The sequence below is a fragment of the Loxodonta africana genome, chromosome 16 (assembly GCF_030014295.1).
Source record: "Loxodonta africana isolate mLoxAfr1 chromosome 16, mLoxAfr1.hap2, whole genome shotgun sequence".
In the NCBI taxonomy this organism is placed as follows: Eukaryota; Metazoa; Chordata; class Mammalia; order Proboscidea; family Elephantidae; genus Loxodonta; species Loxodonta africana.
Window position 1 is genome coordinate 57398654 of NC_087357.1, and position 16847 is coordinate 57415500.

Here is a 16847-nt window from a genome sequence, read left to right on the forward strand (position 1 = left end):
ATGTTTACTGTATCATAAGGACTTCATTCAGCTGGGGGAGGGAAGAAGTAGTTTTCTCTCAACAGCTTTGGGAAATACAATCCTAATTCTATTTCTTATGAAAATGGTGAAATTTAAGAGAAAGGCTATGAAAGTGGATCCTTATCCACAAATAGAAAAGCTCATAAGGTTCAAATCATAATAAAGCAATACGATCAGTCTGTTTTCTAGCATTGCTAGGTTAATTCTTCTCAAAAGTAATTAAGATATGCTAAGGTGCTAATCAAGAATCTTCAAAGATCCCTACTGCCATCTTAACTTAAGGAAAAAAAAAAAGAAACTCTTCTGTGGCTGATATAAAAGGGCTCTACATTTGGCTCTAAACTATCGTCTGATGCTCTAGCTCTGTAGCTCTCAATAAGGGGCATCAAAGCCCATGCCCCACCCCAAACCAAATGAATCAGAATCTCTGAGGAGCAGGGCCCCAGGGCAACCAGTGTTGAGAACCAAGGTGATCTCCCACCTCACTTGGATTCAGACCTCTCTGTCTCTACGCATACTGTGCCCTTTACTATAGTACTTGCTGCTTCCTTCCCCCAATGTCAAGGGCAATCGGTATCTCATTCATCCTCTGGAGAGGCAAATAGCCCAGACTCTGGTGCCAGACTGCCAGATTATCTAAGATCCCAGCTCTGCCACTTGGTATTGTGCAATGATGAACACGTCAAACTTGCCATGCTTTAGATTCCTCAATGGTAAAATAGGATAATTGTATAGCTACCTCACGAGGTTGTCGCAAGGATGAAATGAATTAATTTCACAAAGTTCTTAGTAACTGCCTGGCACAATGTAAGTGTTCAACTAGTTTTAGCTCATTAACTCCCTTCTTCAAGGCCCATCTCAAAACCCCGATAACTCTCTCTTCTTTGAATGGCCTTTTACACTATTTAGCTTTTCTTTTTTATAGCTTTCATTCTGAGATAATATATGACTTACAAGGAGTTTCAAAAATACTATGGAAAGCTGTTGTGTACTCAGCCCTGCCCCAGCCCTAGAATCATCCATTTCCCCAAGAAGCCCTGGTTCCTTTTACTGGAGAATGGTATTAGAAACCAAGATCTGGACATTGGGTATGCTTGCTGCTAGGGATCAGACCCTTTTTTTAAACTTCATCATTCCCCATTTCTGATATAGGCACATGCTAACTGGGAATGTCCTTCTCTCAGGCTGCATAACATAGTAGTAACATCCTCCCCTCAAAGAAGTCCACATATATCAAGAAGAGGATCTTTCAAAAGTTCTAGGAAACATACCTTTCAATCAAATTGTGAGATATTTGAAAAAATATTTTAAGAAGGTGGGGAACGTGCAAGGTTTCCACACCAACCAAAAATGGGAAGAGAGGAAGAAGAGCCAAAATGCTTAAAATGGAAATGAAAACTATAGAAACAGCATGTTCCCACCCAGAAAGTGAGTAGATAGTCTTAATACTATAAACTCTTCCAACATAACCTAAAGTGAAAAGAAAGCTTGACTATTCAGGCTTTGCTGATCTACCACGTATAACATTGCAACATACTAGATGAGAACAAGAATAATTCTGTTGCCAAATAGGAGATAAAATTTACTTTGATGTTATTATGGAACTTAAAGTAGGATAAAAATGTTATCACTTAAGGACATTGAAAGGAAAAGACACATAGGTGTTATGTATTACACAGTTTAAAGAAAAACCAGACAACTTGTACGTACAAGCAAACCCCACACACTCTAAGTAGGTTTCTATGAAGGAATGTGCAATCAAAATTATGTAAATGGAGTAAGATTTTCTCACAGATAATTGTTATAAGTAATATTCCAAACCAAGGCATGATGTTCAGTTTTTTGTTTTTTCTTTTTTTCAGTGCCCATAACATTATATTTAACCAATTGAAAATTACACACCTCTGAAGAGTTCGTTACCAACCATCGGTAAGGTTACAAAGATGGCGTAGGACCTGGCAACATTTCATTCTGTTATATGTAAGGTTGCCACGAGTCGGAGCCAACTTGACAGCAACTAACGACATCAACAAAGATTTCGCTGGAGTCCCTGGGTGGTGCAAACAGTTAATGTGCTCAGTTGCTAACCAAAAGGTAAGAGGCTTGAGTCCACTCAAAGGTGCCTCAGAAGAACGGCCTGGTGAATCTATTTCCGAAAAATTGGCACTGAAATCCCTAAGGAGCATAGTTAGTTATACTCTGACACACATGGGGTTGCCATGAGTCAGAATGGATTTGACAGTAACTGGTACCGGTAGAAATTTATTTAGGTTTAAATAAATCAAGGAGGGCATTCAATTGTATTTAGTATGAATCAGCACCACCATTAACTACAAAAACAACCCCCGACCTTGCGTCTTCCTGCCTCACGCCTTCCTTTTACATTAATCAATCAGAAGGTGAAGGAAGGTCTCTACCAGGGAAATGAAACCCCAAGTGCTATTTTGGGAAAACAGAGAGGCAGCTAGAAAGAGCAGCTTTCCCAGAGACTTAGGCTACAGACTCAGGGACATCCTCTTGGCAGGAAAAAGCAGTGGTGACATTACCACTGATCCGTGCTAGAAAGTTCTTTTGGTTTGCAAACAGCCCCTGTTTACCCCTGTCAGATGCCAGCGAGCACACTGGCCTGAAGTGTACAAAAACTACCGTGCTTTGTGCTAGACTTTTCATCTTTTTTTTTTTTAAACTTAAGGAAAAAAAAAAAAAAATCGTGGAGGCATGGTGCTGGGCTAAACCCTAAACTCACAAAACCCAGCCATTTCTATTTCAACCTCTATCTATGGCATTTCCCCTTTATCAACTTAAAGGGCATTCCTGTTAAATAATATCACAGACAAAATGAGATGTCACTCTAATATTAAGCTGCATTACGTTTCAAAACAATAAAACCTCTATGTTGCCACTCTTCAGAGCAGTCAGCTCACTCTATTCTGTTGTGAAACTCCTCCTCCATCCACCCAACTCTGCATAAAATCTGTTTACCAGCAAGTACAAGAAAGCCAGTCTCATCACTTGAGTCACAAGATGCTCTCCTTTGGCCCGCTACCTTTTCTTTCCTCCCTCAGCTCTACTTGTCTCCACCCCCTCTGCTTCATCCTTCTCCCTTGCTGGATCATTTACTTGCCCTCCTGGCCCAAGAGCCCCATGAGACCCCACACTATGCTGGCACTGAGCCAGAGCTCCCGGGGAGAGTTCTTCTGGGGTCAGATGAAGACAAGCATGCCTTTGAGGGAAAGGCTTCCGAGGAACAAAGCAAGGAGCAGACCGCCTGATGGAAGTTCCTCCCTGTACTGCCTGCCTGCCTACTGAGGCTGAGTTCACTCATGGATCGTTGGAACTACTGGGAGGCAGCTCATGCATGCTAGGAAGAACACAGGCGTGTTGGAGACAAACGCGCCCTGTCTTGCCACTTCCTGGCTGTGATCAGTAGTTACTGATCGTTTGAGTCATTGCTTCAATTCTGACATGGGAAAAATGACACCTATGGTAACTGTTCTGAGGATAAAATGAGATAGCATATGTGAAACACGGAAAAAGAACACACCAAAGATGTGTTAGTATGCATCTTAAAAAGCCACCCGAGACTTTTTATCAGTCCATTGGCTCTTAAAATCACAGCTGAAGATAGTCTTCTTTTTAAAAAGGCTTCTCTGGAGTCAAATTCCTTTGCCATTAAAAAAAAAAAATTGAAAAACGACACCAGCTGGCAGTACGCCATCTATGCTCAAGATTTTCAAGACTAAGACTGCTCGTCTTGATAATGATTTATTTTTTGATGTTTCTGAAAAATATGTCAATGTTATCTCTCTGTTTATAAGATTTTTTCTGCTGGAAGGGAACATACTCAGGGTTGCCTGTTAAACTCACCAGAAACCCAGTCACAGAAGAAGCTGAGAACACATACTCACCGGGTGAAATAGGCCTGCTGGAGCTTGGAGAAGGCGTGTAAGGGATCGGGCTGGACACAGTGCGAGGTCTTAATCCTTGAGCAGACATCTCGTTAAAATACCTAAGAGGAGACAGAAGGACTCAATCAGAGCTGCCTGTGTTTAAGTAAAGAGTGAGCCTTTGAGAAAATGCTTGGGGTTCACATCATGAGGTCAAAATCCTGATTGTTTAGAGTGGCGCTGTAGCTAGGGAACGTCTGTAAACATGGATTCCCAAGTTAAAGCTGCTCCGCTGTTTGACAAGTCTCCCTCCACAGGGCAGAGGTTAAGGAATCAAGGATGTTTTAGCTCAGGACAGAGTCCTGTTGACAGCTGTGCTATATACAACAGCGAGGACTGGCCTCTCCTCCATCACAGGACAGCTATGAAGAAATTCACCTCCACTGTCCCAAGAATTACAAGGGCAGCCACGTTTTAGTAACTACATTGAACTTGTTATTTGAAACTCAAAACCAAACAAGCCCGCTGAGATTTATGTCATCCAATTAAAGCCTAACAATACATATTCCCACGAGCTGAATGTCCACTCTTTACAAGGCAAACCTTGGTTAACAAATTACCACGTTAAAAAAAAACAAAACCAAACCCACCGCTGTCGAGTCAATTCTGACTCACAGCGACCCTACAGAACAGAGTAGAACTGCCCCATAGAGTTTCCAAGGATGTAATCTTTACAGAAGCAGGCTGTGGCATCTTTCCCTCACCGAACAGCTGGTGGGTTTGTAACAATGACCTTTTGGTTAGTAGCCTAGGGCTTAACCACTGTGTCACCATTATATTAAAAAACAAAAAACCAAACCCGTTGCCATCAAGTTGATTCTGACTCATAGAGACCGCTACATTAGGATGTGATAATTACATCCTAATTACATTTTACAAAACCCATTTGTTGTCCAGTGGATTCCAATTCATAGCAACCCTATAGGACAGGATAGAACTGCCCCATAGTGTTTCTAAGGAGTGGCTGGTGGATTTGAACTGCTGATCTTTTTGGTTAACAGCCGTAGTTCTTAACCACTACGCCACCAGAGCTCCCTACTTGCATTAAGATTGTAATAAAAGACATGAGTACAGAGCTCTACTCCAGGGCCACAGTGAGCCACACCATGCTGATGCTAGCTTCTTCCTAGATCCCGAAGTCAAATGGAACCTGAGGACACTGAAGGGTGACTATCACGAACATCAGTTTTCACTTTGTAAACCGGACACAGAATGCTGTCTAGGAAAAGTTTCTGCTTGAGAAGCTTTGTAATAAACCCAAGGAAGGAATGTTCACGTGTACATGCATCATCATCCCACAAGGCCTCAGCCCTGCCACTCCATCGGTTCGCATGAGGAACTTTAATGTGGCCACCTTTTACTTAGGTTATTCAACTGGAACAAAACCTGGCTTGCTAATTTGACACGCAAAAAAAAAAAATTTTTTTTCTCTCAACTGCTCTCAACTAGATGTTGTTGTCGTTGTTAGTTGCTGTCGAGTCAGCCCTAACTCATGGTGACCCCATGCACACGGTACAAAACATTGCTTGGTCTTGCGTCACCCCACAATCTGTTGCAGATCGAATCTTTGTGATCCAGAGTTTTCATTGGTTGATTTTCGAAAGGAGATTACCAGGCCTTTCTTCCTACTCTGCCTCAGTCTACAAAGTCTGCTGAAACCTGTGCAACATCATAGCAATATACAAGCCTCCAATGACAGATGGTTGGTGGCTGCGTATGAGGTGCACTGGCTGGAAATCAAACCCAGGTCTCCCACATAAAAAAAAAAAAAATTTTTTTTAGGAGGCGACAACTCTACTGATGAATCACCACTGCCCTCATCTCAACTAGATAAACCAAATCCATTGTGACTGAGTCAATTCCGACTCATAGCGACCCTACAGGACAGAGCAAAACTGCCCCCTGGGGTTTCCAAAGCTGTAAATCTTTACGGGGGGCAAACTGCCACATCTTTCTCCCACTGAGTGGCTGGTGGGTTCCAACTGCTGACCTTTCAGTTAGCAGCCGAGCACTTTAACCCCGCCATTCATTCCTCCTACTCTCTTTAAAGCGCCTACTTGGTGGCACCATGTTGGACAGTACCTTGTATTGTACATCCAGTCAGGCATCTAAGACTGGCTCTTGGTCTTTAAGGAAGAACAAATACACTTGTAGACATCTAAGTATCAGACTATTTTCCCTCTCCCAAGTGTGAGATCATCATTCCATGTAGGGAGAGAAGTACTAGCTGGGCAGCTGTACTCTACCTGGAAGAACTGACCTACAAAAGGCAGTCTGAAGCAGTTGCAGGATTGTCACCGTAGTTAGGAGAACATGTCCCTCAGAGTTTACATGGTGTCTTACCCAAAATGGTTATAAGGTGTCATGTATGCTAACATGGGTCTGCTCCTTTAAAGTAATTAATTTTAAAAGCAGTCCTCCATATCTGAAAAAGTAGTTATTTAGTGTTCTAGCCAATGTTTTTAGTGATATGCTTCTCAGAGGATAAGGACTTTAGAGAGAACTAGAAGCTCTCAGAAACAGATCAGTGATATTGGGAATTTTAGGGTGATAATTTTATACATGGAAGAAAGGAGGGAGAGAGAAGGAAGGTGGGAAAAACAAAGAATAGAGGGAGAAAAGAAGGATGGAGGCAGAGGGGAAGGAGGGAAGGGAGGAAGATCTGGATGAGAGACAAATGTTGAGACCACGTCCTCCATTTAACCTACAGATGATACTCTTATTTCAGCCCATTCCCCACTGGGACAATGAGGGAGCTTGATGCTGAGGCTTGAGCAGATAAATGCATTGCATTTATTTTTTCAAAGTAGCTGCAAAAAGGCTCAAAAGTTGTCAGTGTGTTAAGTAAGGTCTCAGTTTTTCAACAATCTCTCCCTTTCTCCTGCTGGCTTTTTCAGCACATGTATGCATTTGCCTCCTTAGGCTTCACCATGGCTAACTTTTCCCCATCTCTGAATTAGAATGTCCCCCCATGCTTTACACAGGATTAGATTAACTCAACAAATGCAAACTCTGCCTTCTCTACGAATAACCCTGCCTCCATTTCTCTCAACACCAAGTCATCTTGGAAAGGTGATTTTTTCCCCCTTCTTTTGTATTGAAGGAGAACTTTCAATCTTCTTCACGCGTCTCATTCTCAGCATCTAGTTTAATGTGGTGGGCTCCCCGGGCGTGGTTTATCTACTATGCTGAGAAGACATGCACATACCTCTCATCATCCATTTCTAAGCTGGATTCGCTCTCGGAGAGCTGTCGACAGAGGGCTTCTCTTCTCTCCATCTCCCTCTGCAGCTTCCTCTGCAGCCTCAAGTTTTCTTCCCTCATGTGGCGTTCCTCCTCCAGATACTGTGCCATTTTCTCTGAATCTAAAAAGCCAGAGCTCTTAATTAAACCATGTTTTTTGTAGGGACAGCACATAATACAGGGGAAATCAGCACAACTGGACTAATCTAAAAGCTAAGAAGCTTTCTGAAGACAACCAAATGCTTCAGGGGACAGAGTAGCAAGGGCGGGGGTCTGGGGATGATGGTTTTGGGGGACATCTAGGTCAACTGGCATAACAAACTGTATTAAGAAAATGTTCTGCATCCCACTTTGGTGAGTGGTGTCTGGGGTCTTAAAAGCTAGCAAGCAGCCATCTAAGATACATCAATTGGTCTCAACCCACCTGGAGCAGAGGAGAATGAAGAACACCAAAGACACAAGGAAAATATGAGCCCAAGAGAAAGAAAGGGCCACATAAACCAGAGACTCCATCAGCCTGAGACCAGAAGAACTAGATGGTGCCTGGCTACCACCAATGACTGCTCCGACAGGGAACACAACAGCAAATCCCTGATGGAGCAGGACAAAACTGGGATACTGACCTCAAATTCTAGTAAAAAGACCGGACTTAATGGTCTGACTGAGACTGGAGTGACCCCAGAGGTCACAGCCCCTGGACTCTGTTAGCCCAGAACTGAAACCATTCCCAAAGCCAACTCTTCAAACAGAGATTAGCCTGGACTATAAGACATAAAACGATACTGGTATGACAGTACGCGGGCAGCTCCTGTCTAGAGGCAAGATGAGAAGGGAAAGGTGGACAGGGGCTGGCTGAATGGACACAGAAAACACAGGATGGAGAGAAGGAGTGTGCTGTCACATTGTAGGGAGAGCAACTAGGGTCACATAACAATGCGTGTGTAAGTTTTTGTATCAGAAACTAACTTGAATTGTAAACCTTCACTTAAAGCACAATACAATGTATAGACAAATGATTAGATAGATGATAGATAGACAGACAGACAGGTAGATAAAAAAATAAACCATGTTCCTTGCATTCATTCCCAAATCTTAAAAAAAAAAAAAAAAGACTGCAGTAGTTCTCACACACAGGGACATGAGATTTGGATTTCAGATGCACCCCAAGGATCAAAGTGTACCAATGACTTGCACTTAGAAAAAGATACAAAAGTCAGTGAGGTGAGGTTAGGCATCTTCTCTCCCACTCATTTACATTCTAATGTGTTTTAAGTGGAAGAGGAATCTGTGGAATCGTAGCTAAGTTTGGATATGGCCGCAACTAGAACTCGTCTCTACGTGCTGGAACTGGAAGTGAGGGAGCCAAGTCGGGGATATAGATTCTGCCCACAGGCTCCCCTGAAGGCACCAGTTCTCTTGCCCCTAAACTCCAGATACAACACAGCCAAGTCCTCTGTGGGAGCCTGTCACACTTGTTAGCACCTCCACCTTGCACAGTGCTAGAAGTACACTGAGAGCCCTGTGCTAGAAGACCATTCTCCAGAATGGTTAGTATTCTTTTTATAATAGAAACTGATGTAGTTAAGCAAGGAAACCGTAGATGGATAATTTTTGTGGTACACCCAATCCTCTGCTTCCTTAACTCATTTGCAGCTCTTCTGAGCCAGGTAGTAGGTAAAGACCTGTACAGCCAACACCTCTTGGAAAAGTGCCTAGCTTATGACAAATACTCCTTACTCAGGAGCTGCCCCCATATAACCAGGTTTCTACTATAGCATCTGTCTCCCTGGTTAGAGCTGATGACCCCTGAGCCAGGTGCTGGACTGAGGCTGAGCCAATTAGATTCTCTCTCCCAAGAATCTGAAATGTGGAGCTGAGATCTTCATGAGGTTATAGTATCTTCTTCTGCTGAGTTCCCTGGAGGGGTGGTTCTACTCTGTCCTATAGAATCGCTATGAGTTGGAATTGACCTGATGGCAACGGGTTTGGTTTTTGGTTGACTGCAGTCCCTGCACTTCTAAGACTATGTTTCTAAGATTCTGTGGCATATTGCAGCAGTCTTCCAATAAATTACAGAACATGGCCCCTTGTTACTAGTCACCAAATCTCTTGTTACTAGTCACCAAAATAATATAAATACAAAACAACTTTGTGTCTACCCATCTACTTGATTCCTCCTTTTTCCCTGTCTCAGCCAAGGAACTTGTGAAAAGTAAAATCTCCATGTGCTTCACTTTTCTAAAAAAAAATAACCAAATTCAGAGTGGTCATGACCATGTCCAACCAAGAGAGTCCTACAGGCCACTGCTCCATATTAAAGAAAGAATGAGCTGAATGCCATGTTAACCATTTCTCTCCCACAAAATGACCCTTCTAGAACTCCCAAGGGCCACCAAATTAGTTACAGCTAAAGTTAGTTATAAACAACTCTATCAAGCTTTGCTGTTTACCAAATAATAACTTTTGATAATAATCAATGATTTCCAAGGCAGCATCATTACAGAACATATAAAAGTAGTCAAATATGCTTATTTTAGAAATTCAAACAAAAATGCCAAAATTATTAAACACTATTATGCATACAAAACACTAAATCCCTTGGTTGTTTTCAATATAGTCGGAAGCCCTGCTGGCTAATCCAGATGCAAAAAAATCTCTTTAATTGACGGCATGCTGGGAAAATATTACAAAATACACTTTTAATATAAATGATTTAAATTATTCCATCCCAAATATGCAAGCATGCAGAATTTCTCACTAGCTCTAAGGAAGCACTAGACTGCCCACCCCCTGCCTTGGAATACTGTTTCTAGAACCAGAAGGGTGAGTGTCAGAGCAAGTTGTCTTTCTTTCCCAAACACAGGAAAGCTTCTGAATCCATGAGTCTCCGAGAACAATAACTTCAGAACCATAATTTCTTAATCTTTCAAAGAAAATGGCAATACTTTAATGTCTGGGGAATCAGCAAGGAGAACCTTAAACAATAATCTATAGACAAGAAAGTCATCAGGATAGATGGCCAGAAGACTTCCTGGCAGTTTAGCAATGAACACAGATGCTGGAAGCTCAAAGAAGGCACCAGGTCCCACACCTCCAGGTGTTTCAGACTTAGGTACAGATGGCCACCGCGTCTTGGCATACCTTGAGTGCCCTCTGCTGGCACACCTCCACATCTGATGATTTCAAGCTACATCAGAGAGAGACCAGTTTACTAGTGTGAGTCGGCCTCCCACCTTCTCTGAAACTGGGCTCCAGTACTTAGGAGCTCCCGCTTACATTTCCCTCATCATCGGCCATCTTACAACATGTAATCAAAGACAGTAGCAACTGAGCGTGACTCCCAGACAGACCACAAGGAGTGGTTCCCCAATGACTTAAAGGTGGTCTTTACATTTTGCATTCCTTTTCAAATGTTTGGTTAGAAAACACCAATGCGCCTTCAGACCGATTAAATCAGCGCCCCTGAGGATGAGGTCTCTGTGCTGGTATGTTAAAAGCTCCCCAGGTAATTCCAATGTTCAGCCAGACTTGCAAACTCCTGCAGAGAGGTTCAGGTTTAGACATATTCGGGCTTGTAGGCTGCAGGGCCAACTACCACAGCTGCCATCCAAGGGAGCCAAGGGTCACTGGAACTAAGGAGGATGCGGCAAATGGATGCAGGAAAGTCAAGTCATTTTCTTAAACCCAATCCAAACCACAGGAAGCAGGTAAGTGCCACTCACTGTTGCTTCAGTTCAGCTCATTCTCTATCCTCACAGAATCAAAATAGCACTTATGGGTGCCTCTGTTGGTATCTGTAGTCCCTTCACAGATCAAATAGTACAATAGAGAGGAAACAGTGGGAATGAAAACTTCTTCCCAGATTTCTTCCAAAAATTTTGCTTGGGGCACAACAAGGCAGGTCTATATGAGGAAGAAAACACAAACTGGCGGCACTAAGAAGAACTCAGAATGGTGCTTAAATAAATGTGCCTGCCCAACACAGCTGAAACTCAAAAACACCTTAAGGTAGTTAATATTTGAGAACGCCTTGATTTATCTCATTTGTTTTTATGGAATACATATAGCGGTTTTCAACTTAGGGCACACATCGGAATTGCCTAAATTAAAAAAAAAAAAAAATTACAAAGGACCAAGCTCTACGTCAGTAATAAACCACCCCGGAATAAGAAATATGAGATGGACAAAGTTATGGCTTCCCAAAGATGCCCACATCCTAAATTCTCAAACCTGTTAATAACGTTGCCTTCCACGGATAAAGTGACACTGAAGATTTTTCAAGTTAAGGACCTTGAGATGGGGAGATTATCCTGTAAAATGTAATCATGAGGGCCCTGATAAGATGGAGGCAGGAGAGTCAGGGTGAAAAGGTGAAGTGACCATTGAAACACAGGTGGGAGGAAGTGGTCATGAGCCAAGAAATGCAGGTGGTCTACAAAGGCTGGAAAAAGCAAGAAAATGGATTCTTCCCCTAGAACTTTCCAGAAGGAAACAGTCCTGACAACACCTTGATTATAGCCCAGTGAGACTCTGACCTTCAGAACTCTAATCCACTTGTGTTGTTTTAAGCCACTAAGTTTGTGATAATTTATTACAGCAGTCATAAGAGACTAATACACTACACTTTTTTAAAGGTTACACAGATGATCCTGATGCACCATCCCAGATGCACCACTGGACTAGAACATGCAATGAACTTCAGAGAAGAAAAATCTAAAGATAGGAACTATTGACATTTTAAATATACATTCTACTTGACCCAGCAATTCCACTTCCTGGAATTTATCCTGAAGGTGTCTTTGCACAGGTGTCAGATGCGTGCACTGGAATGTTCACCGCAGCACTATTTGAAATAGTAAAAGTTCCAAAAATCACCCAGAAAGGTCCACTGGTATGGGACTAGTTAAATAAACTATGGCATATTCATACAACTGAACATAATGCAGCCTTTAAACATGGGAGTAAGGCAACTCTATATGTGTTGATGGTGGTGGTGATGTGTGCTGTCCAACTGATTCCAACTCACGGCAATCCTATAGGATAGAGCAGAACTGCCCCATAGGGTTTCCAAGGATGTAATCTTGACAAAAACAGATTGCCACATCTTTCTCCCACAGAGTGGCTGCTGGATTTGAACCTCTGACCTTTCAGTTAGCAGGCAAGTGCTTAGCCACTGCGCGATCAGAGAAAACTTGAAGATATAATAGGTGAAAACAGAAAGGTGCAAAAAAGTATGTTTGCCGTGCTAGTACACACGCACATGTATGTATTTTGAAGAATACATAAAAAAATTTGTGATTGTGGTTGGCTGGGGAACAGGGTAAGAGGGAGACTTATTTTTCAGTGCAAACCTCTTACCATATTATCTCCTCAAACCCACTGCTGTTGAGTCGATTCTGTCTATTCAAAAATACATACATAAATTTCAATGGCATAAAAGCAGAAATAAGAGAGATCCAAGAAAATACAGAGACCTAATCAAGTATTCAGAAATCTAGTTCCTTTGATTTCCAACTCAACATCCTGGCTGTCCCCAAAATAGTAAGTATAAATTTCTATTTATTCTTCAAGTACCTGGAATGATTGTCAGCTGAGGCTAAATTTAACAGTCAAGAACGTAAACATTCTATTCTCTGCTTTAATTCCCCAAAAGTACACTGAAGGCTCCTGCAATGTTCCTGTTAGCATGGGCCTAGAGATGAGCATGGGGGCGGGGCGGGGATATTAAATATTACCTCTGATCTTTGGAGCCTCCTGACGTTATCTGAATTACATTCTGAAAGTATTCTAAATGATTTGCCCTGCCCTACTATAATACAACATCTACTTCAATGATAATAAAATCATTTACTTCAAGGCTGTTTATTGGGTACAGGGTTTCTTTCTGGGTGATGAAAATGTCTTGAAGCTAAAAAGAGGCGATGGTTGTACTAAATGCCACTGAATTAGACACTTGAAAATTGTTAATGGTTAATTTTACCTCAACAAAAAAATGCCAAAAAAAAAAAATCTCTGTACACAGATTTGACACCTGTCCAAGGACACCTTCAGGATAAATTCCAGGAAGTGGAACTGCTGGATCAGGCAGAATATACTTTTAAGCTGTCAGTAGTTCTTTTCTTTACATTTTCTTCTCTGAAGGGCATGGCACGTTCTAGTCCAGTGGTGCATCTGGGACGATGCATGGAGCTCCTCTGTGGAGTCCCTCTCCTTTTCTCTGCCACTGTCCTGTGTGCAGCCAACTTCCATCCCCACCATGTCTTCTCACAAGACTTTCAGATCAAGAGATCCCGGGCCAAGAAACAAAAGCAGAATTGTCTCACTCTCCAATGGATTTGAATGAAAACTGGTAATAAAATTCAAGGACGACTCCAAGAAGAGACACTGGAGAAGAACTAAGCTGGGTCTATAAGAGCTGTACAAGTGATGGCACATATATTTGTGCTCCATCAAGTTCACTAGCATCTTACCATATCAAGCTGAAAATTCTACCACTGTCTGAATAATGAAACACGTTGTGTTGGGAAAATTCTGGTTTCTTCTTTTGTTTTAATGCTTCTGCATTAAAAAAGTGGATTCAGTAATAAATATGTGAGGCCTTTTGTTTGGAAAAAAAAAGATTACCTATGTAACCTTTAAAAAATACAGTGTATTAGTTTCCTAGAGCCGCTGTAACAAATTATTATAAACTTGGTGGCTTACAACAACACAAATTATGACAGGATATACAGATTTATGTAAACATGTAATCTGTGATAAAATACAACGCTGACTTGATTAATGCAAAGTCAAAGGTAAATATCAGAAATACCCCGCCTCTGGTGAATTTATTAATTCTACAACACAAGACCAGTGAAACCAGGGGTTACATACGCTGTAACTGAGCAGCTCGTAGTTGCTTCTTCAGCCTCTCCACTTCATTCTTTAAAAATCTGATGTGGCGCATCATGTTTTCTGGAGAGTCAATCTCCATGGAGATATCTCTGGGTGATGGTGGAGCAGAGACGGGCTGGTCTAATTTCTCCTGCAGGATTCTTCATTGAAAAGAAAAATTCGGACAATAAAAAAACTGTTTGCTGTTAAAAGATAAAATATAAGCTGGAGAGTTTGTTTTAAAAGCAAGCTCCTGCTAATTGCCAGAATCCACGAGGCAGCTTAAGTCCTCTTCCTATTTTATATCAATTTCTGGTTGCCCTTACCTGGTATCTCGGATCAAAAGGCAGTTAAAAGATTGACGCTTTTTTTTTTTTGCCTTTATATTACCACTGTTAATTGTGCATTTAATATTTGGTTCTGACTATTATCCCTGGTATTCAGTAGGCTCTCAGAATTATCTGCTGAGTAAATGTTCAGCATGTTGGTTTTAGGGCAAAGAATTTCTCTCAACACCTTTGGCTGGAACTTATGAACTACCTACTGTGAATGTCAGAGTCCCTGGGGTGCAAGGAGTTATGTGCTTGGCTACCAACTCAGCAGTGTGTGATTCAAGTCCACCCAAAGGTGCCTTGGAAGGAAGGCCTCGGAAAAGCCATTAAAAACTCAATGGCAACTGGTTTGGTTTTTGTTTACTGTGAATGTCCTTAGAGGCTGGATGTTGGAGTCATAAAGATTTAGTCATTATGGTGAGAGAAGAGGCTCTACGTCTAAAGCTCCCTCTTGTAAAACAGGTCCCGGGAGCATGGACTGAGGGCCTTTTGCTTCTGGCCATAGCAGAAATCACTCTGGGAGAGAAGATGGTACCAATTGTCAGTATTAGGTTTAATCACATGAAACTGCTGATGCCCAGCAGCTTTTGACCTACAAAATGACAGCTTCATATTCTTCAACCTGATAATTTGATACTAATATAGGTAAGGCCTCCAACAGCATTCTGCAAAGGAACAGATCTCTGGTACCTTCTATAAGCTGTCAGGTTCTTTTGTTTTGTTTTTAACTCTTTACCTCTGAGTTTACCCAAGGCCAAACTGTGAATTACCTCCAAGCCTGCCATTACCGAAAAAACCGATAGGTTAAATATTATAGCGGTTTCTGTATTTATTTTACTAAATAATTTTTCATAATTCTATTATTACTACCACTATAGTAATGCAAAGCCTAGCTGATGGCTCGAATATTCCCCTGTAGATATAGCTCTAATTTTCACTGCTCTCCAAGCTATATGACATGTGTCTGTATTTTACAGATCTAGAGATGCACTCAAAAGAATTTATCGACATTCATCTAAACCAAACACTTAAGGCAGGACTTTGCTTAACAAGCACAAAAACTTTGGTAAGCAGATGAATACACATTTTCACGAAACTCACCCTTTCACCCATACAGACATTCCACATACAGAACCTGCCTGCCACTCTTAAAAGTCTTGCCCCACCACTTCCAAAGCATACCATGCTTTAAAATAAGGATCTGATAGTACCTTGCACAAAGGGATTCAAGAAATATTTGCTTGTTGAACTGAATGACATTTCACATCCACATATATATATTTAATTCAAAGAATCTTAATTTTAAATATGTGCAAGTATTTCTTTACAAAGAGTTCTAAAAACAAATACATAGCAAATTTTCTATTAAAGTCTCAAGCTTCCTGTCATGGATTGAACTGTGTCCCCCCAAAATATCTGTCAACTTGGCTAGGTCACGATTCCCAGTATTGTATGATTGTCTATAATTTTGTCATGTGATGTGATTTCCCTATCACTATGATATAATTAGATGGATTAATGGCAGTTATACTGATGAGATCTACAGAGTTAGTGTCTTAAGCCAATCTCTTTTGAGATATAAAAGAGAAAAATGAGCAGACAGACATGGGGACCTCATACCACCAAGAAAGCAGTGCTGGGAGCAGAGCACATTCTTGGGACCCGAGGTTCCTGCACTGAGAAGCTCCCAGGCCAAAGGAAGACTGATGACAAGGACCTTCCTCCAGAGCTGACAGAGAGAAAGCCTTCCCCTGGAGCTGGTGCCCTGAATTCAGACTTCTAGCTTACTGGACTGTGAGGGAATAAACTTCTCTTTGATAAAGCCACCCACTTGTGGTATTTCTGTTACAGCAGCACTAGATGACTAAAATACTCCCTAATGAAGTAAATTTCAGGGATATGTAATAATTAACGTAGTACATCCTAAATACTTTGGAAAACAACTGAGGAAGCCAGTTCAATAAGGTGGAAGTTAAAACTGCTGCTATCTTTCAGAACAATTTAAAGGTAAACAATAGCACCTATGACTAATTTCATCATAGGTTTGTAACATCAAATGAAAAAGAAATCCTTCTGGGATAGTAAGACAGAGAAGAAAAAAGAAGCAGCCAATATGGGAATATTCCAGAACCCTTCCAACATTCTTTTTCCATTAGCAAATTAAAATGACGTGCATCAAGCGAGGAATTAAAACGTCCCGTTGTTCATTTGTTATTATCCCACAGTCACATCCAGAACAGTACCCTAGACAGATACACGCACACACACCCCCCAACGTGGAACAGTAAGACTAAACAAACCGCTTTTCAGCTTCCAGTTTATCCATCCTTTTCCAGAGACGATTAACTAGCGCTTCTTGTTCTTGTTCCAATGTATTTTCAAGGTCAATCTTCTCTCGTCTCAACTAAAGAGAAAAAAAAAGTTTTACTGA

The 16847-nt window shown here is 41.5% G+C and overlaps 1 protein-coding gene across 1 annotated transcript in view; it reads right to left on the reverse strand.

The window, feature by feature from the left end:
• The window catches only part of CCDC6 (coiled-coil domain containing 6), a 125162-nt gene that overhangs the window by 13375 nt on the left and 94940 nt on the right, over positions 1-16847 (reverse strand). The window contains exons 4-7 of the mRNA XM_003409276.4: positions 16717-16820; positions 14085-14245; positions 7177-7333; positions 3930-4030 (exon numbers count right to left, since the gene is read on the reverse strand). Coding sequence (XP_003409324.1) covers positions 3930-4030; positions 7177-7333; positions 14085-14245; positions 16717-16820 — 523 coding nt within the window. The remainder of the gene's footprint in view (positions 1-3929; positions 4031-7176; positions 7334-14084; positions 14246-16716; positions 16821-16847) is intronic.